General features: G+C 40.1%; 1 protein-coding gene across 2 annotated transcripts in view; it reads right to left on the bottom strand.

The window, feature by feature from the left end:
* The window catches only part of CA10 (carbonic anhydrase 10 (inactive)), a 174162-nt gene that overhangs the window by 86049 nt on the left and 61612 nt on the right, over positions 1-26501 (bottom strand). For both annotated transcript variants that reach the window (XM_088176533.1, XM_014878278.2), the window contains exon 4: positions 18129-18271. In XM_088176533.1, the coding sequence (XP_088032659.1) occupies positions 18129-18271 (143 nt within the window). The remainder of the gene's footprint in view (positions 1-18128; positions 18272-26501) is intronic.

Raw genomic sequence — 26501 nt, 5'->3', positions numbered from 1 at the left:
GCCACACAATCACCATCAGTTTTTCATCCTTGTGATGCCAAGATTTTGGCTGAAGAATGTATGCCAGCACTTAGATTTTTTGATTAAAATATCCCAACAAAACATAGAAACAAGCAGAAAAAGGAAACCTGAACTAGAAAAAGAATTATAAAGTAACAGTTTGGAGTCGAGTTCCTTGCCAATACTAAGTCAACCTACAACAAAGTATGTGAATTAACAGTTTGAAAATCATAAAAACAGAGAGATATAAATTTTACCTTGAAATTTAGGTTAATAATGTGATTTCTTTATTAGCTGATGATACCTTTGGGAACAGGAGTAATTTCTATTAGAGAATTCCTCCAGTGCTTCTTTTTATATGAAGTTAGAATTAAGAGTGCAATTAATCAGATTCACTGAGCAGGATTTTACAGACATGTGCAGGGCAGGTGTTTCTCTTCCTAATGAAAGATGATGGATTTGCCTTTCTGATGCTTTTCTTCTCTGCTACTCTGCCATTAAACAAGATTTTCTTCAGGGCTTGCAGGACTATGGCCTAGTATAGGAATATATTTAAGACAGAGTTTTGCATTTGTACTGGAATCCCAAAGTGTATGTATGGGAGCAACCACAGATGTAAATTTAATGTAAATTTAGAGAAAGTTCTGAATGAGAAATAATTCTGAAATATTCTAAAATAATCCCAATCAGAAACACATTCACAACCGTGGAAGCAGTAGGAATTTTACAGAAGGACCAAATCCTGTGATAATCCCCAGGTAAAACAAAACTATATTAATTGGCTTTTCCTGCATTGCCATGCAGGAATGTGGAGAACAGAAAACAAAACAGATTAAGGGAAGAAACCTTAAAATATACCCAGACTGACTGTGCTATTTTCTCAAAAAATACTTTAAACACTTCTTTTAATTTTTAAGAATTGATATCTAGGCCCCATTTCCAATTAGTTTATTAAGGACTTCTTACTAATCAGTACAGTAGAGTTCTAAATTGTTTGAAATTGAGGAAGGATAATGCAGAATGCCTGTTTGTGGGAGCAGAGATTCAGGCTCTGCTTCTGCTTCACCATCACAGTTCCTTCAGGTATTGCAGGAAAACCAAGGTTTTGAGAATAAAAACTTATCTTGCCTTCCTGTGTCACAAAATGAGCAAATTCAGACAGGGGTGAGAGTTATTATTGTTCATGTGACTCCAGTGGGGATGAAACCTGGCAGTCCAGATTGAAAAAAACAAGAACCAGGTGGAGCTTTGGAAATTAGAAAAATTCAGGGCTAAATTCTGAAGTCTTTGCTGTACTAGAATGATAAAAATTGTATTTTACAGCACTGCAAATATGATGATATAAGTGAGTAGATAAGGATTTTACCCCTGGACATTGGGGACTTGTGTTTTTCCTATCTTTGTCTGCTGGTAAATCTGGTCAGAACCAAAAGGCCAGAAGTTCATAAAATAACCCAAGGGAAAGGTAAATAGTTTAGAAAAGAATCAAGTAAATGATTTGTGTTATGTGTGTGCAGCCTCCATGGCAAAGGTGCCATCAAAGTGTTGGGTCAAATCAAATCAATCAGTTCAAGTGCTATAAAATATGAATGCACAGGGAATAGATGAGATCTTGATGGGAATAATAAAACAGCTCATGTGCTGGTTTTGCACATATGATACTTAGTGAGGAGGGGAAAAAGACACCCGTGGAAATGATTTTTTTGGAGAGCTCCCTCTATGTCTGAAAAGTGATTTTGAAAGGCAAAGACACATTCTGGCACTAAGTTCTGTTGATGAAAATGGGATTCTGAACATTTGTAAATCTGCATTAGGTTTGGAACTATGTTGAAAATACGGTCCCAGGAGATGTAATAAGTTTCCCTTAAAATTCTATAATGGGAATGACTTTATGTTTCAGACTAAAAAAAAAAAAAGAAAAAGAAAAAAGAAAACAAAAAAAAGGAAAAAAACCCAAGAAGAATAGCTTTGTTTCTCTCTGATTAGTCTTTACTGTGACATTTATCTCTATAGTGCAGAAAACAACAGAATTTATGTTTTTAATTGCAGTGAGCAACAAACATTTTGATGGAAAGTACAACAGGGGGAAAAAGCCTCACCAAATCTATTTCAACCCAAGAACTCCCACTAAAAGCATCTGGCTTTACTGATGGCTCATCAGGAAAACATTATTTTAGTTATATATAATCTCCAGGTGAAATTCATGACTGAAAAATATAACATACCTGGCAATAAAAAGAAAAAAGAGGAAATCTATTTACAAAACCAGTCTTGCTTAACTCAAAATTATTGAAAAATTAGGAGAATAAACAAAAATCCAAATCGATTTTCTGTATTATTCTGACTATATGTGAAGCTACAAATATATATCAAAAGCTACCTGAGGATGCTGTTTACTTCATATTCATTGCAGAGCCCAAAAGAGAAAAGGAAATGCAAAACACAGTTTAACTTTTGTGAGAAACAATTCAAATCAGGTTCTTTCCCAGCCTGAAATGGGAACAGCTCATATCCCTTTTAGAGAAAAATGAGTTTCCTAAAATATGTTCTCTATCATTAGCTTGAACTCCCATTCTGAACGTGACAGCTGAAATCCTTGGCATGTTTTCAAGTGACACCTGAGGAATTTCCACCTTCCCAGAAGTGGACTCATCACTTGTGCTCTTCCTTGTTCAGGATGTGCCACCTCTGCACTCCCTGGAAAGGCACAGCACAGTGACCCTGGCTGTATCCCAGCAGTGCAGAACATTTTTCCTGGATGTGTTTTTCCCCTGGGTGTATCCCAGCAGTGCAGCACATTTTTCCCGGATGTGTTTTTCCCCTGGGTGCATCCCAGCAGTGCAGAACATTTTTCCTGGATGTTTTTCCCTATCACACCAGTGCCTGCTCTGCTTTGCCCTCCCAAGGAATCAGCCCTGCCCAAATCTGCAGGACGCTCCCCATGGGATGCTGTGCCAGGAATGCCCTGGCTGTCCCCCCAGCAGGGGAAGGGATGCCCCTGTCCCTGTTGAGCCATGATTTTAGTGGCTCAGGATTTGCCCTAGATAAACTTAAGAGGGCACAATGGATAAAGACATTCAAGGATAAATTTGAGTTTCAGTAATACTAGTGCAAATCCAGAATTATGCTGGATTTGTGTTTATCTGAGACAAGAATGTAACGTACACAGGGTTTTTGTAATGCTGCTGTGATTTTTTTCCATGTATAAATGAATAAATACCAGTTTCCCAAAAACATTGCTGTTGTATAAATTATTAAAAGGAAAGATGAAAGAAAAAAAAAGAAACCTTTGCCAACTCCTACCTGGAATTATCAATCAGATTTTTTTTCTGATCACTTTATCTATTAATTCTGTTTCACAGCATACAGCTTCAGTATCAGCTGGTTACCAAACCTCAATTATTTCCTTCATATTTTGCTTTCATAGAAGATACTGCCTCAAGGTCTAATTTATAAATGAGAAAGACTGTGCTACAATTCTCAGCAATAAACAACAAAAATGTTGTCTTTGTGAACCACTGCAAAATATTAAATATTCTTTCATTAGACTGTAAGTTTCCTTCCATTGACATGCATAGAAAATGACAGTTTGTGAAGTCTGATTTGCACAAATAGCCATGGTGCTATCTACTATTATAATTGTCAGTAAATTTGGGCTGGAAAATAGCAAATGCAGTTTTATTCACAGCATTTGATAGGAAGACCCACAGAAATCTGCACGAATTTATCAAATATCATATCACTCCATTGGAATACAAAGTCCTACCCTGTCTTAAAGAAAATACTATTGAAGATGACACGGGTTGGTAAATTATAATTGCTTTCAAAGGCTGTTTGGTTTTAGATAGCTCATCATGACCAAAGCAGTGCTATTTGTGGAACAGAGATTCCCTGGCACTACAAATGTTGTGACTCATAATACTCCTGCTCTAAACTCTTCCTTGAAGTGGCTGAATGTTCCAGCCTCAGGCATTCTTTTCAGGAAAACTCTGTGAAGTGCTGGGAAAGGGAAGGCGAAGACACCATTGAATAGAAAAAAAAACCTAGCCAAAACAAAATAAAAACCAAACCAAGAAATTAAATTATGAATCAGACAATGGAAGCAGTAGCAAGAGGGGAAAAAAGAAGCTGGGAATAAAGAAGGATTCTTGTGGGGTTGGAGAGGAGGAAAGAACTGTCATCAAGAACCTCCACAGTGATTTGAACAAAGACATTTTGCTGCTTTTATCCCAAGCAATTACTCAGGAACCATCTCCTGTTAAATCATATGCCAAACAAAGAAGGCCACCCACAGCATTAAAAATGAGAAACAAAGATCTATTCGGTGGACAAAACCTCTCAGCCCTTGCAAGACAAGGCAGAAGCTTTTATTTAATGTTGTGGCTTGTTGAACACAGCTGAGTGTTGCTGTGCTTACAATAAACAGCTTTTGGGGTTTTCAAATGCCTCAGCTTTGCTTCAGTGTGTTTAATCACCTGCAAAAGCTGTTTATTGCCTTGTATACTTCCCTCATCATGACCATTATCCTTTAAGTATGAGGCTTTATGGCGAGTCTAAGCAGGTCAGGGTACAAGGCACCATCAAAGCTGTGTGCAAGCACAGATGAAATAAATCCATGTGAGGACTACAGACCATAAAAGTAGAAACATAAGCTATAATAATGCAGTGCAATGATTTCACAGGCACTCTGCTGATGGTTTAAAATGCACCCTTGTTTGCTGAGAGCCACTTTGACAACCCCACCCGCAATGCCAAAGGAAGATGTATGCGTTCCCAGAAAATTATTAGGGATCAGAAAGGCTCATAAAGGGCATTTGTGTGCGTTTTACTTCAAAAGGCTTCAGCTAAGGTGCTTTAAAACAGCTGCAAACATAACAGAGCAGAACACTGAGAGAGTATTTGAATGAGAAAATGTGGTATTACAGACAGCACTTCCTTTGGCAATAAAGAAGCACTACCTGCACTTGCAAGAACTTTTCCTAAACACATACCGAGACCAGGAGAAGATAATCAAGGCTTTATAGGATAAAATAATATTTCTACTTCCTGCAATGGGCAGAGATAGAAAGATTATGCATTCAATGCAAATCTTTAAAGTTATTTTGCAAGTATTTTTACTTTGGTCAATACATCACAATATCAAAGTGTGCCAGAGCTGGGTTTGAGAACAAAGACTCAAAGTGGAGTCCAGCATAGCATCAAACAAAGCAGGGACAGACACACCTCACTGCTGCACAAAAACTCCACTCTCACCAGAATTCCCGATTTCCTGTAGCCCTGTAGCCCAGAGAAGATGGAGAAGAAAAGCTTACTAGAAAATAGAAAAATAAAGCTGACATAAATTGTGTATTGAGTGCAAAGGCATAGGGCCAAATGCCCTGCCTTCTCTTTAAAGTCCTGAAATATTTCTGCATATAAGGTATTTTACAGCTATTGACAAGAAGTTTCCCAATTCTTAATCAGCAGAAATTATGAATTTATTACTCCCCTGTGGCGTTTGTTTTCCTTTTTTTTTTTTTACTATTTTCTTTTTATTTAGAACTTCGGCTGTTTTCAGTGGTTTTTCCACTGGGTAAAACAAGAGAAGCAAGAAATATTGCAGATGCCATACAACTGATTTAAATATGAAGTCAGTAAGGGTTTCCATAAATTCCAATCTATTATGAAAAATATATTTCCAGTGAATGCTTTACCCATTAATCTTGTCAAATTCACTGAAATTTTTTCTTGCACCTTTAATTTATGATGCATTTACTCTGAGGTGTCAAAGACAGTCTGAATTGCTTTACATTCAAGAAACAAGAGAGAAAATTAATTTCATTAAACTGCAGGCATCTAAAAGCTAGTTTTTTCTGACCAAAAAGATGCAGGCATTTCCTCAGGCTATTTGTAGATGCCTGTGTGAAGCAGATGAATATGAATTAATGTTTCCAGAGAGAAATTAGGATTAAAGCAGCCAGGTTCTGTTCAACAGACACACTCAAGGCAGGGCTGGCTGGCAGAGCCTTCTGTCAGCCCTGCACAAAGCAATCCATGGCTTCATCGAGCTCAGCCTCTCATGGATTTTGTGTTGAAAGGTAAAAGAGGGTGTCCCTTGTGCACAGTCGGTGTTCAGACAATTCTCACTGACTGGGCAGCTCTTGGGAAGTGCCCAATCAATGCACACACAGTCAAGATGTTGAGTTTTTGGTTAATGAAAAGCCCTAAGCAGCCACAAGTCCTTTGCTGCTCAAAGACTCATCTGGGTCCTGAAGCCACCAAAAAGCCCAGGGACAACTGAGTTTTATTCAGCTAACTGGGACTGCAATGCACCCACAAGACTCAACCTATGTATGAAAACTAAGTGATAATTGTCAATCATAACTGGCCTCCTTTAGGTGGAAAAGCTTCTCCTGCACTTTTAAATCCATGAGCAGGAAGTGCTGAAAAGCAACCAGTGAGTGCTCAGCCAGTTCAGACTTTCTGGGCAGCTACAACTGCCTCACCTGTCCTTGGAGAAGCACTGGTAGTGTCATATTTGTTCCTAAATCTTGCCAGAGAATGAATTAAATTTATGACTTAACCAAGTATGAAATTATGTTTTCAATAATAATTCAATAAAAGTCGCAGAAGCTGGGAACAATTACATATCTCATTGAAGAATCCAGTATCACAAAAGGTGTCCATTTGAGTCATTAAATAATGTGTGATTGCCCATCTGTAGTGCACCAGGACAGAAAAGCTGACAGCCCAGTCAGCTTCAATGAGCCAACAGAGGATGCAGGTCGTAAAGCTTATTGATTGGGCTCAAAATACCATAAAAAGCTGAAGAAATGTAACTTCCATTTAGCCACAAATTGCAAAATGCATCTCCTTAATGCTCTGTGGACTCTTGCTACCATGGCAGATCCTGAGATCAGAACTATCCTTCTCAACAGATAATTCCAATTCCCTTCTTGTTTGCAGCCAGTTTCTGTCTGCTCTAACTGGGAGCTGGTTCTCCTGCTCTCTACAGCAGCATCATTCTTTTTCATAGCATTTGATGTGCACAACTCCCCTCTCTAGCTGTCTTCTCATGCTATTAAAAATGATTGCAGTCAGCCTAACAGTAATATTTATAAAGTTTGTTGTAATAATTTGACATATGCAATATTTCATCCAGCACAGCTGGTTTATTCTCCCATTACATCCACCAGATGCTGCAATACTGTTCCTAATTTCTGAGTGGAGTGTTCAGTAAGAGGCTGCTGCATGTTCCCACAGCAGCACAGCTCTCTGTCTCCAGCAGTCACCTCCACAGGAGCACCAAACCTTCTGAAGGTAACAGATGGTATCTCTCAGAGGCAGGAAGAAAAGTTCAAGTTTTTCACTCCTCCCTGTAGTTCCTCTTTTTAGGAATCTCTTCAGTTCACTGCACATCCCTTTCTTTGCTCGTGATTAGTTATGCAGGGCACAGTGGGGCACTAAAAAAAGGGCCAACATTATTAGAAAAAGGATTTTAGATGCTGAAACAATCTGTGGTTTTATAGCTAAAGGGCTTTCAGGAAAAGACAACTCTAAGTGGAGGAGAGGATATGAGCAAAATCCATTAGTCAAAATAATACATAATCCTTTAAATGACATAATCAGAGAGCTCAGAACTAGCTGAGAAAAGATACTGTAAAATACCTCGTTATTAACAGCATTATCAGACATCTGGGAATGAAACAGGTTTTCACCCAAAGAATGATGGAGATGCAAGTGAAACACTTCCTGACTTGGGATGATTTCTGGCTTCTGACCTTTGTCGAGGGTTAGAATTTTTCCTTTTCTTTGCTTCTCTCATGGAATTTTTGTCCCATCTGTTGCTTTCAAACAATAATGACTTAAGAGAGACTAAAGATGTAAAAGGGGGAGGGTGAGGGGTGCAGCTGGCTGCACTGTCACAGCACAGGGGCATTTTCTTGGGAAGGGCAGAGATCCTGTGAGATTTTGGCTGGGAGGTGAGGGGCTGGGCTCAGCTCTCAGCATTGGAGGAGGATGGTCGAGCTGCTGCTCACTGCAAGGACAATATTTGGAGTCATAATAATTTGGAGGGAAGGGGGTCAGGTCACATTTTCTATTCCAAGGTAGGTTTCCACCTTCCTTGACACCCGACTTTCAAACCATGACAACCTTGTAGAGGTTTTCATTAGCACAGCCCTTCAATGAGCAAATATATTTTGGAGTTTGTGAGGAAGATATTCACAGATGTGTTCCTGATTTAGTATTTTTGGGTTATTTTGTAGGGGATGAGGTGTAACCATCAGCAGTCCAGGCAGCCATACACACACCATGACAGTCACTGAGAATGAAGGATTGGTCCTTTCATCAGGACATTATGCCTTCACCTGCAGAGGTGAGCATTCATCATGAAAATGGTTTCAGACTTCTCCCTGCTAAATAATTTCTCCTCTTTCCTTGCACTTTTTTGGGAGAGTAGGAAAAGGAGGTGATGAAGCAGCTGGACACATATAAACATCCTGGCGATATTTGCAGGGATATTCTAAGGGGAACCGAGCAAATCTTCAACTTCAAACAGCATTTAAAGAACATGACATTTGGAAAAATATCAGTCCATACAAACATCCTGCTGTTCGTGCAGAGGTTTCCCCAAGCCATGGACATGAATGCAGAGATGGCCCCTGTGGCTGGCTGAGCCCCAGAGCAGCTGTGCAGTGCCAGCTCACACACCCTGCTTTCACTATTTCACTGATTCCTGCTGCTTCCCTGAGCTGGCTTTGCTACCTCTGAGCAGATTCCCTCCAGCCCTTTGGCCTGTGAGCCTTGACCACGGAGCTGGGGAGGATTTTGGCTGTGCCTTAAGTCCCACAGTCCTTACAGTGTCCTTGCACTGCAGTTTGCAGTGGCTCTCAGAAGGCTTTGTGCTGCTTTACCTCCCTGACTGACATTCATCACAACTGTAAGGGAAGAGCAGATCATTAATGAGCAAATGCTGCAGGATCCTCTAAAGCAAGAAGGAAAACTCCTTAGGGTGAGAGACTCCTTAAGATTTTTATCCAAGCAATGTTACGTTTTAATTAATTTGTTAACTTCATTTTGCTTATGATGATGAGTCCTCAGTGCTCCCTGAAAGACACTGAAAATGATGCATTTCTGCTGGAGAAAACAGCAGCCAAGCACTGTTGTGGTGATGTGATCAGTGGCAATCGATAGGATATGCAATTTCTTCCTTTAATATACATCTACCTGTGAAATTCCCTGTTTGTCACTTAAGTCTTAGCTCCTGTCTTCACAGCCACTGCTTTTCATAAGTGCCTATGATTAAATATACTGCAAATATATTCACTAGAATAGTAACAAACTGTTCTGGGAAGAGTTTCCTATTTTCCCCACACTAACTCCATTATCTCCTGGCCAGTTTCATCCAGCTATGACAAAGAAGAAATCTCAGAATTTTGTGAAAATTGGCTGGAAGAAAAGAGCAAACCAACTTTGTGCTGAGGACCAGGCAGGTAAAACTCCATAATACAGAGCAGCATAGAGCTCCTGTCAGCAGCAGTCAACTGGGCAGTCAGCAGGAGCATTCACTGGCACAAAGAACTTGGAAATAGCCACAGCATCTTCTGCCTTTGTCTTTTAATGAAGGGATCTGTGGAGCAGTGGAGAAGTGATAATGGGAGACAGAGGCTAAAATGAGACTCTGTAGAAAACCAGGCTGCATTATTTCTTCTGCTTATGGAACACTTTGTGTTAACAGAAGACTCGGCACAAAAAGGCCTCTCAAAAAATCAAACAAGATACAAAAAAAAAAAAATCACATGAATCATGTGATGCTAGTTCAAAGACTTGGGAGATTATGTTGAGACAAACGGGTAAGTAGATGGCGCAAAGCTTTGCATGTTAAGAGGAATATTCCGTCCAAAACTGGCATCCATCCCTGTGCTTCCAAACAATATTCTTCTGTAAATATACATCAGAAAGAAATTTGGTGCAAGCACTGTGAAAACTCTGGATGAAACATCCATCTGGTCATGGCTAGCCTGTGGTTTACTTTTACTGAGAAGCCTCCTAATAGACAAGACAAAATGCCAAAGTTTTAAGCCTGGAGCTGAGATTTAGAGGCATGGATTTCCTGTTGTGGCTGATGAATCCAAGGCTCTCCAGTATCACTGCCTTCTGTCCATGCCAAATCTATCTCAGCAGGGACGTTCTGAGGGCAGAGTTTGTGTCTCCAGCATTCAATATATCCCTGGGCAGCAGCAGAGCAGGAGGGCTCTTTAAAAGTGCTTCTGTGCTTCTAACTGAGCAATACCCAGTAAACAGCCCCATATCTGTCCAACAGGGATTTATATCCCAATCCATCTTCACACTACAAAAACCACAGCAGCCCTGTGGTTTTTTAGTACTGTACTGGAAGAAGAGATCACAAATGTGTATCTGTATCATCTGAGTCACTCAGAAGTAGCTATTAATGTCCATCACATAAATAATATGCTTTACCAAAGTAAACACACAAATACAGTTATTTGGAAGGGCTGTGACAATATAATAAATACATTTGTATGATTAAAAATAATTCGCACTTTAATCCTTTTTTTTTCCCCTCACCCCAAAGGCTTCTTTGCTCACTACATTTGAACACTGTTTTGGGTAGAGGTCTTAACCAGTCCTACCTGGTACAGGACTAGATGAAATACACAGATGAGGATAAATGCTTAGTGAAGGCAAAGGATCTTCAAAGGAGCTTCTAATTGCCACCTCAGCACAACTGTGCTGCCATTGGCACAGCCCTGGAAGATGCAGTGATTTAAAGTCATATCTGTGGTAGGTTTCTCTGCACTCTGCAGAGTGGCAGGAAGAGGGGGACTGCAGAAATATGAGTGCACAAATTTAATTCCACCAGTAGCAAATTACAGAGTTGATGTGCTGCCTCCAGCTGCTGGCTGGGACACAGAAGAAAGGATAAAGGAATAAAAGCTAAAGCCATTCCTTTTTTAAGAATTCCTTTTTAAACATCTTCAGAGAGCAGAGACACAGTTTGTTCTTATTAGCCCTTGCCCACTCTTCTCCTTCCCCTTCCTCCTCATCCCAGTGTACATCCCAAAAGCATCTCTGTGGCAGCATGACATATTGCTGTGCTCTGTGAAACATCCTCTCCTGCTGAACAGGAGCTGCTACAATGAAGAAGAATGCAGTACACACTCTTGTTCTGTGCAAGCTTACAACAGAAAGTGTTTATTCCCATAATCTTCTTCACATTTTTCAAACAAACTGCCCAATGATTTTTGGCAGTCAAGTTAAACTTTCTTTTCTATTTTCCCAGCTTAAAAGCCAAAATTTCCATTGTCAGACCTACCCTAGTATAGTTTGGATCTGTTTGTTCTTCAAAGATACAAGCAATGACCTGATAAAAAAGCTGGAGGTAAAAGTGCTCAGTTCTAATTGATTCAGTTGGAAATTACACAACACAGACAAAGAGTTACTGATCCAAACACTTACCTAAGTGACACAGGGCTACAGCACACCAACAGCACCACCATGAGCTGTTACCTTCTGTACAGGAACAACACATCCCAAATTAAAAAGGGTACATGCAAAAGGATTATTTAATCTTTCCAGTTTTCTTATAAGGCCAATAAGCCCCTGTAATACACACTGTCCCTTACAGTAAGAATAAATTTATGTACATTTTTGTCTTCTGCTAGAGAATCATCTACTGATGGTTTCCCTGGGCCTGCTGGATGACATGCAGCTTAAATGCTCCCATTCCTCCACCCCCTAGATCCAAGTAAGATGAGGAGCTGCTGATCCACAGGTTTGTTTTTGATTATTAAATACAGTTAATTGACAGCAGTTCTTCAGTTTTTCCCCTTAAGCTCCTTCCTAGCATCTAATGCTAAAATATGGAGTTTAATTCTTCCATCTATAAGCAAACTGTGCCTGCTTCAGTTTTCAACCATCACAGACTAACACTTCTGGCATGAGAAACAATGAACTTGCACTTCTCTCCAGCATCAAACACTACTCAGAATTGGAAATGGCAGCAGTGTCATTTATCTCACAGCACAACTGACATGTGCCTGTCACACAGTACCAGCTGCAAGGCAGAAATCCTTCTGAATATCTGATGATTTCTTGATTCAACCATTTTGGATGAAAGTGAAGAAAAAAAGAAAAAAGAACCTTTTCCCTCACTTCCTTACTGGCTATGTCCAATTTGCCAGGAGCTCCCAGTGCAGAGCTGCCACCTGCAATAGCTGTGCCTGTGTTTGCAGCTCTCTGGAAAGCTGGACTGGCACCTTAGTGCCACAAACCAAAGTGTGGCCCCTGCCCAGAGGGGCAGCACAACCTCACACCCATTATCAAACCCCCAGTCACTCCTAATCCACAATTACAGAATTCCAGAGCCATTTCAGACACGGGGAGTGGCAGCCACTACAGCAACAGAGCCACTTCAGGTACTGAATATCCACCCTGAGGCAGGGACTGACCATAACAGGTAACACATTTGCCTTCTGAGAAGAAAAAGAAATCTCTGATGTACAGAAATTACAGCCTTTTGCCATTAAACTGCAAACACAAACTTGCAAATGCTGAGGTCAGGATTTACCAGGAGGAGAGGGATGTGGATTCTAATTATTTCTGTTTGGTATGGCAAGGTCTTTACCTCATGAACTGGTGGCAGCTGAACAACAACCTTGGACATGCCTGCACCTTCCCCAGATATCCTGACCTTGATAATATGATTCAAATTCTGTTTACAAAATGACATGGAACATCCCCATCCATTACAGTGAGCTCTCAGTTAACACCATTTCATTGACATTGTGTCAAAATAATACTTTAAATAATGTATTATTATATATTACTACATTTCAATATGTCATACATTTATTAATGCTTGTAACAAGAAAAAAAAAGGCAAAGAATCATCATTTTGAGTCCAGGAAAGGTGTTTTAACAGTGCTAAAATACAAAATTATATTTCATTTAAAGCATATGGTGTGAGGAGACTTGCACACTTTTACTATAATAGCAGGATCAGTGTGAGAGAAAAAAAATCTTCTTTTTCATACCAGTGACTATAACCCCAAGTAGAAAATCACGTACACAGACAAGATCTATGTTATTTCTACTTCTGCAAGACTTGAAATCAATATCAAGGTTTATAAATAGACCTAAGTGCAGGATGAGATAAATCCAAATAAGATAGTACCAATGCAGTGCACAGGGTCTACTAGAAAACAGGAGAGGGGCATTAAGAACAATGTGGGCAAATTTGAAAATTCCTTTGAATATATCAAACTGTAGCTGGAGGCCAGATGCTGCCCCAATCTTTTTTTTCTAAGTCTCATCATTAGGGACTGAAAACTGGAAAGTAACTGATTGAAATAAACATGAGGCAGGAGAAAGGATGGGCAAGACCTTTGTTTGGGATCTGTTAGCCCAGCTTCAAAAACATCTTTAACCTTCCAATGGATCTGCTGCCCAGTGTCCAGAGAGGAAGATGCTGTGGATGTTTCTGATCACAGTCACCGAGTGCATTTCCAGGGACAGCAGAGCCACCTGTGCAAGGACACCAGGCTGCTGTCAACCAGTGCAGAGTGCAGCTGAGGGACAGTAACACACGGTGCCAAAGGTCTCTGCCACACTGAGCTCATGGCCCCAGCTCAGCTCCAGGGCACAGTGAGGTCTGAGCAGGCAATCACTCTCCAGGTCCAGCATCCCCCAGGAAACCTCCCCTGCCGGGCAAGGGAGCTTGTTTGATGGCAGCAGGCAGGATGGAATGCCAAGCAGAGCAATGAAGAAGCTGCAGGAGTTTATTCTATTATTTAGTCTATTCTTTCAGGACTCATTTCGTGGCTGATCTGGGTCAGTGACAACCAGAAGCTGAGAACACCCCAAGATGCCACCTGAGACCTCACATATTCCAAACTGATGCAACCTCATGGACAACTCAGGCAATAAGGAAAGAGAGGTCCTGATATAGAGTAAGATGTAGACCCTGAACTTGTTTTTCCCTGTGCAGGATCTACTAACAGCAAAGTCTGCAGGTACCTCTGAAAAAAACCTCCACATTCTTTTTCTGTTCTCAATTCCATGGTGAGGGTGAATAAACAAGCTTAACCTGCTGGTTCCACTTCAAGTTCACTCACTAACACATCCCAGAACACACAGAACTGTAGAAGCATCAGAAATTGTAAACAATTATTTAAGCAGCAATACTGCGTTTCATTTTTTATTCATTAAAATTTTTGTGATAGACTTTTGACTTTCCAAAGCTACTCTACATCAAAAATCGTTATTAAGACCTCTAAAAATTTATCACGAGTCAGTTTACAGATGACATTGATGTCTTATTGCTATCCATTCCTCCTGGACCATTTCTAACAATTCATTTTTTATATTCCTGCAGTGCTGAAATATGGTTCATACCAGGATCTGTCCTTTTAGTAATCACCAAAGCAAAGCTTGGCAGTTGTCATATATTGCACTCTTGAGAAAAATGCTAGTAATACTCTGAATTGATTGAACAGCATGGAATCAGATCTAACTGGCAGAGAAACCATTTAACTGATTTTAATCCATAAATCTCTTTTCTCCTACCCTGTTTTAGTTTAGAAGCTGCTAAATGTAGCCATTATCTTGTGATGCATAGAATGAACCAATTATTTATATGGGTATTAATTTAAATAATATGTGATTGCATTCATTAATGCCCCATATGAGCAGGCAGATGTGTGGATCTTGCTGAGCATCTTCCATTTATGCACACCGAGCTCTAGAATAACAGTCCTTGGCCAGCACACATCAACCCCTTTTATTTCCCCAGAGGTCAACATCAGGTATAATGTCCTTGCTTGCCTTAAAAATAAAGTGGTTTTAAACAGAACTGTACCTGCTTTAGGCAACAATTTCAGTTCTTGGGTGTGACCTAAAATGATTCATAAGACACAAGGTCACTGATGTGGCAAAGTTTAATTACTTGGCACACTTGGTGTCTGAAGCAAACGCTGCTGCTCAACATGTTTTTAGGAGAAAAAGGAAAAAAAATACCGCCAAGAAATGTAGTTGAGTCTTAAAGAATTCTAGAAATGGGGCTTTTGAAATACAGTCCACAGAGAACCAGGAGATCAGAGACAGATGGGCTACAGAAAAGCAAGGGACAGAATCTGGGGGACCAAAGGCAGGGGTGAAGTGAGGAAGGAATCCCAGGGAAGGACCAGGTCAGTGGGGTTTGTGCATCCACCACAATCACCCACGACAGGCTGGAAATCCCTGCCTTGGAGACTGAAACCCAAGGTGCTTCCTGCCTAAATGTAAAATATTCTGTTGTGCTGATTGCTTTGGTGCTTCAGTGAATCCAAGGCAAGATGAGCAGAGAAAGTAAAAGGGTGCTGTCTTTGTGACATGGAGGAGTGTGATTTGCAAATGAATAAGGGTTGGTTGTTTATCAGAAAGGGCTTTTATCTGAAATGGGCTGCTTGCTAAATTCATTAAAATGGATAACTAAGAGACAAAGCTGCGACTGAGAGGGAACTGGAACCTGGGGAGTTTCCTCAAAAGCAGCATTTCTTCTTCTGCATGTAAACTCATTAAGTATCTTGTGCTGAGATTCTGGATACTGAAATCCAATTATCTCTATCACTGACACTCAAGACTTCAGGACCTGCAAAGCCACTTTCTCAGGAAATGGAGAATCACACATACAGAGTAAGAGCACAACTCAGAAAAACATCTGATGGTGCTTGAATTGTAAATGTGTGACCTGATACTCCCCTGAAATCGATGGGCAGCACAAAAAGCAATATATCACTGCTCACTGTAATCTTACTGCAAAAAACTGGATCAGAGAGGTATAAATATTTGGCAAACAGCACTGCCATCCCTTTTACTCCTGAATGGAATGGGCAGAATTTTCTTCTCAGCCTCAGAGCAGAAGTAACTGTTGAGTTGCCTGCTGGGTGACAGACTGGGCTTTTCTCCCCTTTAGGCTGCAGGGTAGGAAAACTGTGATGTTGTCCTTCATACCCTCCTGTCAGAGCATTTCTTCTCTTCGGGAGAAAGAAAAATATTGCTTTATTTCCAAGCAGTCTAAAAAACTGTAGGAAAGTCTCAATCTGGTTTACTAAAAGGCTTTCACTACTAACACTGAAATACAATAAACTACCTAAAGCAACTAGAAAGGGATGTGCTTAAATGGAAACTTCAGACAAAACTTCTGTAGTGGAATGGAACAGTTTTGGTCTGCCAGGGTGAGAAGGGAGAACTCAACAGGTAACTGGTTTACAGAAATTAGACAATGCTCCCCAATAAAAATAAAGCCCAGGGGAAATGAGAGGCAAGGAATGCAAGGCAAGAGGAAGCATTAAGTGATCATAGATTGGTCTTGGATTCTGTTCCTGTGGGTGAGCCACTTCTGCTCCCCATAAGTTAATTTCCAAAGTGAAGCACACAAAGTATATATGCTGCTTTCAAAATTAAATATTTTTCAAACTCAGATAAAACTGAACTTCTAAATTAATAGCAAAAAATTTGTTAAGAATTTGAAGTTTCTGCTCCCAGAGCAACTGAACTATTTCCTTCCATCCTGCTCTATCTCAGAGCTTGAGTCTCCTCCCAGCCTCTTTTCCAAAAGAAGTTTGTAACTGTGACTATAACTGTTTTTACTGGGTGCAAGTAGCTGTCTCTCTTGTTCACTGGGCATGTAAGCTAGCTTATAACTTTGATTTGAAACCACATCAAATCCCTTTTTTATTTATTCATTGTTTTTCTTAGGATCAGTTCCATAAAACCCTTTCATGTACAGCATAATCACAGTTAAGTCTTGTCCAAGAAATTCCCTGGCTGCCACAGCAATGGATTCAGAGCACTGAGAGCTGAAGTGCTTCAGCCCATAGGAAACACACCTCTATTTTTAACATACAAAAGACATTACTGAGGAACTGAACACAAATACATTACCTGCCAAATCAAATCCTCAGTGAAGCCTTAACTATGAACAAAGAATTTTTATTAAGGCATCAAAATTGCAATCTTTTTTCTCAAAGGAGAATTTTGATTTAACTGTTTTGGAAACCTCTCTAAGACAAATCACAAGAACAAATTCTGTTCTTGTAACATGACAGAAGGTCATCAATGGCAGCACCTGTGAGCATGGTAAGAACCTCATCACTGATACAGCATCTCCCACTTTGTCACTGCCTCCAAATATTATCAATAATCAGACATTTGCTTCACTCTGAGCTGGTACAAAAACCCAGCTGAATTCTCAGAACTGCTGAAGACACTGAATATTCTGAACCTACTGCATTTGACTCACTGAAATCTTCCACATTCTTGAATTTCATGTTTCGTCATTCTGTAATTTATAAATAATGTGAAATGTGTAAGCCTTTATGTACATACCAGAGTCATTAAAACTGAGTTTTGGGCTTTTTTTTTTGTATCAAAACTAAAAACCTCCACGCATTTCCATTTAAAAAGCAAAATGTAAATATTACCCTGAAATTTGGGCCAGAATTGGAAGCATTACTGTGCACCAGTAATAACAGCACCACCAATTCAGCATTTCTGTGATGAAGCCCATATCAATTGTGATGTATTTGCACACCAGAACCTCCATGGGAAGCACAGAGCAAACCCCTACAATGTCATGCTGCTTCCAGTGGACATCTCATTTGTCATGACAACAAGGGAAGATAAATCATTTTCAAATAACCTTTTGTTGGAGTCCCTGCTTGCTCTGATATTGTAATTCCTGGTGCCTTTTCACCTGCATTGGTAGGTAACATAGGCTGGGTAAGAGACAACTGCCTGCATGGAACAAGCAATAAATATTTTAAAATCCCCCTTTAGGCACCCCAACATAAGCAAAGCAACACAAAACCATTATAAACTGATGACTATTGCCAAGACTGCTAAGAGGTTCAAGATGTTTTAAGTATAAAATAATTTCAGAATTGAAATATCAATCCTTCAGCTGGATAAACAGAATTGATTAATTCAGTGATTTGAGGAGTATCTTTAAAACACGTTACATTGTTATTCTGCCTTGGAACTAACAGATAAAAGTAAATGCTTTATAAAAAGAAAATGTAGCAAATGTTTTTTAAAATCTACTAACTCCATTTATTTTATACACCAGAACAGGAGAGAGCACCTACCTTTCTTCCCCCTGTGTTTAAGCGAAGAGGAGTTAGGAAGGGATCAAAAATCATATGGCTGGTTTCAATATTGACAGGTGACTGCCTTTTCCCAACAGAGCAAAGATTCCAAGCTGAGTTCACCAAACCCCAGAAGGAGGGCACTGCAAAATATAACAAAGTGCAAGTTTAAGGGAAGTCTGGAAAGACAGAGGCAGTACATGCCAGGCAGAGGGCCAGGTAATTAAACTTGTCACATTGTCTGCACACATACTTTGAAACTGAAAACAGGCAAATTCACCTTGCATTTGAAATTTAAAACTTCATACAACAGGAACAAAACATATGGTTTCATACAACTTTGTATTGGGAAAAAAGGTGGGTTAGTTGTTTTCCTCTTAGATATAATCCCAGGTTCAATCATAAACAGCTCCTTTGCTATTACAGAATATTTACTGAGTAATAGTGACCCACTAGTCCTTATGCTAACTTTACATACATGCCATGTGTCCTTGGACTGAAACACTTATATTCTATTCAACTTTTCAAAAAATAATTAAAAAATTTAGAAAAATTCATTAAAGCCCACAGAAATGTTGTAAGGGAAATACACACTGTGATACTGGAGAACAGGGCTGCTCTCTTGAGGTTCCACCTATTTCTGTTCACCCAAATCCTTCTTTAGATAAAATTTTGATTAAAAAAAAGAATAAATCTCGGAGAAGTCACACTCTGATAGTGAGGAAAGATAAGTTCCTTCCCTGGCCATGCAGTGGCTTGGAACAAGGAGGAAACCCTCACTGTGGATAAACTGAGTTACTGCCTGCATTTCCTAACTGGAAAAAAAAAGTCAAGTAACTACACATTGCTGTGTACCAGGGAACTGCAGCTGAGGTTTGCACTGCATCTCATCTGCAATTTACAGACAAGATCAACCTGGGCCTCTCTCTGGCTACTGAAAACATTTCTGTAAACCAGTGGAGTGCCATTACAAGATACACAAAGGACACAACTTCGACCTTGTCAGAATTGTTCTGTAGTTTTGTGCAGCAGCTGGAAATTCCACAATCTTGTTGTGAGGTTTTTTTTTCTCTATTTTTTTCTTTTTACGTGTTGCTAAACTTTTCATAGCCTTTAAACCTCAAAGCATTCTTCTGATCTCCAAAGCCAGACTGGGGAAGGCTGGAGCCCTGGGGCAGGAGCAAAGGGGCTTTGCCTGGTGGGTGGAGCTAAAAAAAACCAAAACAAACCCACCTGGGCTATAAAAAGCTTTTTTGTTGCTGTGGTCAGCTGGATGCAGGACTTTGTGGTGTGAGTGTTTCCTCCTGATTGCAGTTTCTGACTACTCTAGTGGGAGCTACAGAGAATTTTTGTTGGATTTGAACTTCACATATACATTGGGCTTAACACATTGAGAGGATATTCCTTGGAGGGGAGAAAGGTGGAAAGTATCTTCTGAATAGTGTAGCCCTAGGATAAGGGTGATCTTGGTATTTTCCTTATGTTTCACACAACTCAGTTCTTTTTGCCCTCAAAATCTGAGTGAATATAGGTGTAAAACTTTGGTTGGGTTAATCTCTATTTCCTGCCATTTTTTTACAAAGTTAGATAAACTTTCTGGGGAATTCTCAGGTTGGTGCTTGCACAGCAAAACCTCCCTATAAGTGTCTGGGGGAGTGATGGGAAGTGTTTTGCAGCTCTTTCCTGCTCCAGTAGTTCAGGTTTTATCACCTACAGATGTTAACTCTTATTGCAAAGTATCTGAGAACTCAATTTTCAGTTGAAACTTTTTCATTCTTGGTGCCAGTGTGTCTGTGCAGCCACAGGTGCAGGTGAACTCCAACACCTGTAATTGATGTGGTGCAGCCAGCAGAGCCTAAAGCTGCCTTGCATACAAATTTTATGGCACTATGTGCTACTGATACCTGAAATCTGCTGGTGACTTGTCTTTTATTAACACCTGAGACAGACAATCAAATAAGCAACTCCTCTTGGGACATACTGCATGAAGATGTCAGAGGAGGGATGATGCTGGAATGCTTCACAGCCATGTGCAAATGGGTGGAATTGCAGGTGCCCATATCAAATTGTGTCAGTAATCTTTTATTTCAGCAACAAACCCTGTGTGCCACCACCCCAGAGAAGGTCAGATGGAAGGCCCTTAAAATAAGTGAAGCTTTGTGTGATCTGAAAAATCAATTGGCAGTATGGTCTTAGAAAAAAGCTTTTTGGCTCTGCTTGCCCTCCAGTCAATTCCCATTTCTACAGTGGAATTAGAAGCCCAGAGAAGTTCACAGAATATACTAAACAATAGTGCTAATGCTCTGAAATTGAATAAAATAAGTGTAGTGTAATTGAAATCAAGCCATCTTACAACTAGTTGTGCTTTTTCTGAAGAGAAATACCATAGCAGCTCACTTCAGCTTTTGTAAGAGAGAAAATCTCTTTTGTACAGAGGCCTAAAATAAATGTTTAGGTTAATTGAGAGAGCCTGGCTTCCCTTGATTAATCCCCCTGTTGTGTTATTGGTGCTATTTTAAAAATGAATTAATGAAGCTGTAGAGCTGCAGAATCAAGGGAGGAAATATTACATGGGGAATCTGTTGTTTCAATGGTTTCTAGTATTACTTAAAAAACCGTTCTGGTCAGAAGTATTCCTGGAATTGGTGAAAAACAAGTCTTTAAGTTTTGAAAAGAAATAAAAACCTAGACAATGGTAAGTGCAATAAAACAGCAAACCAAACATGTCAGCCCATTATCTTCAAGCTGATAGCAAAACAATTCATGATGCAACTGGGCTTGACCCAGAAAAGCTGCACTGGAGAAGAGCTGCCAGGAGGGGTTGTTTCATACTGTTATTCCTGTTTCTGACAGGACACCCTGCATTCTGTGCCCTGCCCTGCAAAGGCCACAGCAGCCACCAGGCGTGTGAGCTGAAATCCTGGACTCATCTCCACACACCCCAGACTCGAGCTCCAGCACCTCTCCAGTCCTGCTGCTGTTTCTGGGCACACAAAGAGGAGAAGTTCCCCAGTGAGCAGAGTGATTCTGCCTGGGCTTCAGCCCAAGCTTCATTAGGATGACTGACTCAGGACTGCACACCTAAGCTGACTAGAGCATGGGGATATCAAGCAATATTAATGTCTGACTGCATTTAATTAAAGTAATTAGTGCTGCTGCTTAGATGCCCAAAGTGATCTAGAAGTACACAGAACTGTAATAGAAAAATCTAAGTAGGTTCATGTAGGAAGCCAAGGCTTAAATTAAAGACAGGTAATGTGTTTAATTGTTTAGTCTGAAGAAATTAGGTGTATGAATGTAGGAAAACATATTAAAATATTCATCATTTTTTATTCCAGCTTAACTAGAAGACAAGGTTCTACTTGGGCTTAAGTCATTAATGAAACATTATCTCCTTTCCCACAATTATGTTGTACTTCCATAAAAATCTACTCATGTGTGGAATATGCTGCTTTTTTGTGTGTGGACCTCTGAAGCATTTTAGACAGTTCCTGTGCTCTACAGGAGCTACTGTGACACTCTAGTTCGCATGCAGGCCATAAAACAGCTCAAAATATCATTTAACAAGGTGCCCCAGCTCCTGGTTATTGTACCCAAAGCCTGAATACAGGAATTGTGTCATCTCTGCTTCCTCTATAAATCCCCCTAAACTTGCTCTGCTTGGGAGCTGAGTTGTTGCAAACATATTACACAGACATCAGATCATAAGTTTGTGTCTGATCAATGCCTTCAACCTTCTCCTAACAGAAAATTCAGAGTTTATATCATCTCTGTGCTGGCACACTATGGTCAACAGATTTGTGTGTGTATGTTTTATATGGTGAGGTGCATTACTTATATTTTATACCTGTGCAGCAATCTCTGACATCTTTATTTAGTCTGTATCATATTGCAGCTGCTCTCTTTTCAATTTACTGGGAACAATTTGTATTGAGATAGATGAAGATGTTTGAGTATCAGCATGATACAAAAGAATGAGGGATTCTGATGGCTTTTACCAAACCTATGCAGAACAGCAGTGAAATAAAAGCAGCTAGAACAATAAAGCAAGGATTGAGAGCTATTCTGGTGATGAGTACCACAGATTTGCTGAAATAAATACGAGCCTCCCCTCTCCAGAGGAAAGCAGAGAGGGAATGGTGTCCCAGAAGGATGTCCTTCCATGGGAACAGCAAACTTGCAGATAAGCAGAATGGTATTGCCTGCAGGGAACAGTCTGCATCTCTGCTGAGAGGAGCCAACGGTTTACCCAGGATGGGAACAGGGGTGTACTGTGCATGACATCTGCCTGACTGTAATAAAATTCATGCAGGACTCAAAGGTCTGGCTCGTGGAAGGGCTGTGGTCAGGGATCCAGTGTGAAATGACTGGGTCTGAGCAAGGCAAGGACTCTGCTTTAACAGCAACTACAGAAGCAACACTTTCTGCATCCAAAAAATGCACTTGGTAGATTTGGTGCTTGGGGCAATGGTTTAGTTGTGGATCTGGGGTGTTGGGTTGAGGGTTGGACTTTTCCAACCTTCCAACCTTCGTGATTTGATGATTGTGTAACAGGTATCCCACTGCACTGAATTCAGATCTCTGTAGGAATGAACAGCCTGGTGTAGTTGATTTCTGTGTGACCCAGTGAAGAACTAAATAGACATGAAGAATCTTATTTAAATGGCCACCAGAATTAAGGTGCTCTGGATTGTTCTGAGCCTTTGCTTAAACACGGGAAAGAAGCTAGAAAACTTCAAATACAAGAAATAAATAGGGTGGCTGGAAGTAAGGAAGCATTTTAAAAAAATGTTGAGATCTTAAAAGCCACTGGTGACTTTTTTAAGAATATGAGAAGCAAGGACACTGGCTGAGTGTGTAGGACCAGCTGGTGCTCAGGTTGTAAGAGCAGCACAGGCAACATTATGTGGCAGTAAAGCTGTGGGAGTTCTGTTCCTTACTGCTCACAAAAAGGTGCCAAGGGATGTTCCCACACAGGAGCTTCTTTATGGGGAATCAATCTGAGAAACTGTCTCAGAATCAAGCATCAGAAAAGTGACTTTTAGTATAAACAGATAAAATGAACAAATCATTCAGGTCAGACAGAATTTTAGGATGAATACCACAGTGATGTGAACTGCCAAAATCTGCACCAGGCTTGGAGAGAAAAGAAGTGGCAAATGTGATCCAATTTTTATGGTGTTTATTTTTATAGATGCTTGCTTTTCCCAAGGTATCTGCTACTGATCCCTGTCAATGACACGAGGTGGAGTCTAGGCAAGAGTTATTTCTGTTCCACTGCACCAAGCCTGTAAATTCCTCTTTGAAGTTTGCTCAACTTCCAAGAGCACAGATTCTCTGAATTTAAGTTTCTCCAGCATTCATTAATTTAAATGAAAGGTGTCAATATATCCATGCAGCATATCTTTGTTTACATTTTTAAGCCTCAGCACTGGCCCTGGCAATGGCATAAAACACCATCAGATTGTATTTGTGCAGCGATTATTCTTGCCCTGTGTAATTACTGGTCCCTCAGATAAAATCTCAAGCTACTTTATTGAGGCTGGGAATTGGAACCACAGAGAGAATCAGTAATCTATGTACATCAATAAAGCAGTCCATTAATTATTTCCACCTACTCAGCTTGAAGAAAATTATCATACTAATGCCTCTGGATAACCACATGACCTGCTCTGCCTCTACATAAAAGCCAAAGGTAAAGTCATAAAGGCTTAGAGAGATAAATCAGGGACACCAAAAAAATGACAGAGTATAGAATGGCATTCATCTCAGTAATTGGTCACAGAAATCTCCAGACTGCAGTAAAACTAGACAGTATCACAATGGCTTCAAATTTAAGAACTGAAAGTATTCTGATTTCTTTTGAAGCAGCAAAGCACTGACAGCTGAAATACATCCTTCAGAGTAAGACAGCATTGTCTTTATTCAAGAGATAGTAAACAAATTAAAAATTTTCAGCAATAAATAGATCTTGAAACGTATAAAAAATTAAATTTTTTAAGAACTCCAGAAGCGTCATATTACATACTGCTAATTCCATACTCATAATTCCATACTGGTCTGTTCAAATGTCATCTTCCCTCTGTATGAAGGATTCTCAATGACAAGAAACCTCAACCACTGCACTCGTTAAATGAGAGATAAGAGAAAACAGCAAGGGGAAAATGAGGATTTAAGATTCTGGAAAGACATTGTCTTTCAAAAAGTAGCAATTTTCTGATATGCCTTTAATAAAGACATCATGCAATACCCTCTCCAATTTACCATTTAAATTACAGCTGCTTATTTATGCCTAATTAAACATTTTCTTAAATTAATAGTATTACCTGGGAAAAAGTAATTACCAATCAAAATTAGTGACCTCTGTCCCTGCAAAGCTTTTGCTTATTTTTACCTACACATTTGGGATACAAGTGTAGAATGCAGTACTGCTCCTTTCATTACAGTGATTAAACCAGACTAATTCACTTTGATAAATTATGCTAATCTTGGGGTAAAGAGTAGTTATACAACAGTACATAAATACATTTTTCTCTGCCACCCTGTGGTGAGTTCCTAAGTATTAAAGCTATACAATCAAACATTAATGCTTCTGAAAAATATAGGTCAGCTGCTTATAAAGGTGTTTACAGATGCTTTTCATATTGACTTTTTTCGTTATTCATATGGCAGGAGTAGGAAGGGGCACCTATAGGGAGAGGTATATCCAGGTCCAAAACTAAGCAAGTAACAATTTTCTAGGGTCAGGGTTACTAAAGTTCTGAAAAGAGAATGTGTTTCTCATTTTAGTCAAAAAGACACTATAATTTTGGGGGTATGGGTTTTTCCATGTAATGTGAGTGAAGATCCTGCTGCTGAAAGATTTAGCACAATTATGGCAAAAAAATGGAAATGAAAAGAGATTAAAGAACAGTTTGGTTTAAAGGTTAAAAAGCAACTGAGATATTTAGTGGAGCTGGCACTGATTGCTCATTAAAGGGTCAGTCTTGGGTAAGGGAAATCCTTCTTGGCAAGTAACTAAAAATGAGGAAGGGGAGGAAGGCAGCATCCTCTGCCTCTCTGCGGGCTGGGTGTGTGCCCTGCCTGCCTTTGGGTGGGACACTGGGCTCCCCTCCTGGGCTGTGGCTGTGGCTGTGGAGCTGCCAGCACTTTCTGCTGCAATTTCTCACCAGGTCTGGTCAGTCCCTCAGCCATCAATCACTGACAGCTCCAACAGATTTCCCTGGAACCAGGCACAGCCACAACTGAGAGCTTCTGCCTGGCACTCACTGTAATTTGGGGGGTGGAAAAGGGGGAGAGTTCAGCCTGGGGTTCAAGTGTAAACTGAAAGGGAAAAAGATGAAATGCAAAATAAAGCTGGGACGGTCGTTCTGGACTTGAAATGGGACTTTGCATTAAAATGCAGGAAACCCAGATTTTGAGCAATCCTGTGATGTCTGATCTTTCCTCTTCATGTTCTTCATCTTTGGGTTTTTTGTGGCTCATGCTGTAGAACTGGGGACTATGGCAGTGCTTTTGAAATGAGTGAATGCTCTGAGACAGGATGAGTGAGATATAAAACTTTAAAGAAGATCTAGAGGAAAGGTGAAGAAAGCCTCAAATAGATGAAATTGAATAGAAAAAGTTGTTCAGAGAAAAGTAATTTGGAACTTATTGTTTTAAGGGAAAAGACTGCTTATCCAGCAGATACCTTGAGCTCTATTCTGTACATTCAGCTTTATTTTAATGTCTTTGGGATACTATCGATCCTTCTGCTGAAAAACAGAAATTAAAGTAGGAACATAAAAAAGTAACAAAAGACAGCATATTTATTCTACCAAAAGTGCTTTTTCTGGGTATCCCAGTGCCTCACAGTATACTGTTACTAAAATAAACATAACTCTCAGGTGTTAAGCTGGAATGTAACTATTTATTGCCAAATACAATGCACGCCTGCTGGTGCTTCCTTTATTAGGGTGGGTTTTCTGAGCATCTCTGGAAGTGCAGGGCATGAGGGGATTCAGTTTGGAGGAGGCAGGTGTGAGGGGCAGGTGTAAGGAGCACTCAGGAGGGGTTAACCAGTCAGGCATTTTGTGTGTGATGGCAACCCCTTGAGAATTACTTGTAGCTCTGCACTGTTTTGGCTTCCCACAAGATTCCTGCAGTTAATGACAGCAGGGAGACAGAAATGCCCAACCTCTGCTGACTTGCAAAGACAAGTGAGGAGCCAGCACAGAGTTCAGCACTGAGTGCTGCAGTTTGTATCTGTAATGACAGTTCAAGACAGGAACAGTGATGTTCTCTGCTCTGCTGTTTTCTGGAGTAATCAGATTTCTCTGACCCCATCACACAGGGCTCTGCCTCTGCCTGGGGATGCTGCTTCTGCAGTGAGAT

The sequence above is a fragment of the Sturnus vulgaris genome, chromosome 20, assembly GCF_052056855.1.
Source record: "Sturnus vulgaris isolate bStuVul1 chromosome 20, bStuVul1.hap1, whole genome shotgun sequence".
Lineage (NCBI taxonomy): Eukaryota > Metazoa > Chordata > Aves > Passeriformes > Sturnidae > Sturnus > Sturnus vulgaris.
This window is presented reverse-complemented; position numbering and strand designations above follow the sequence as displayed.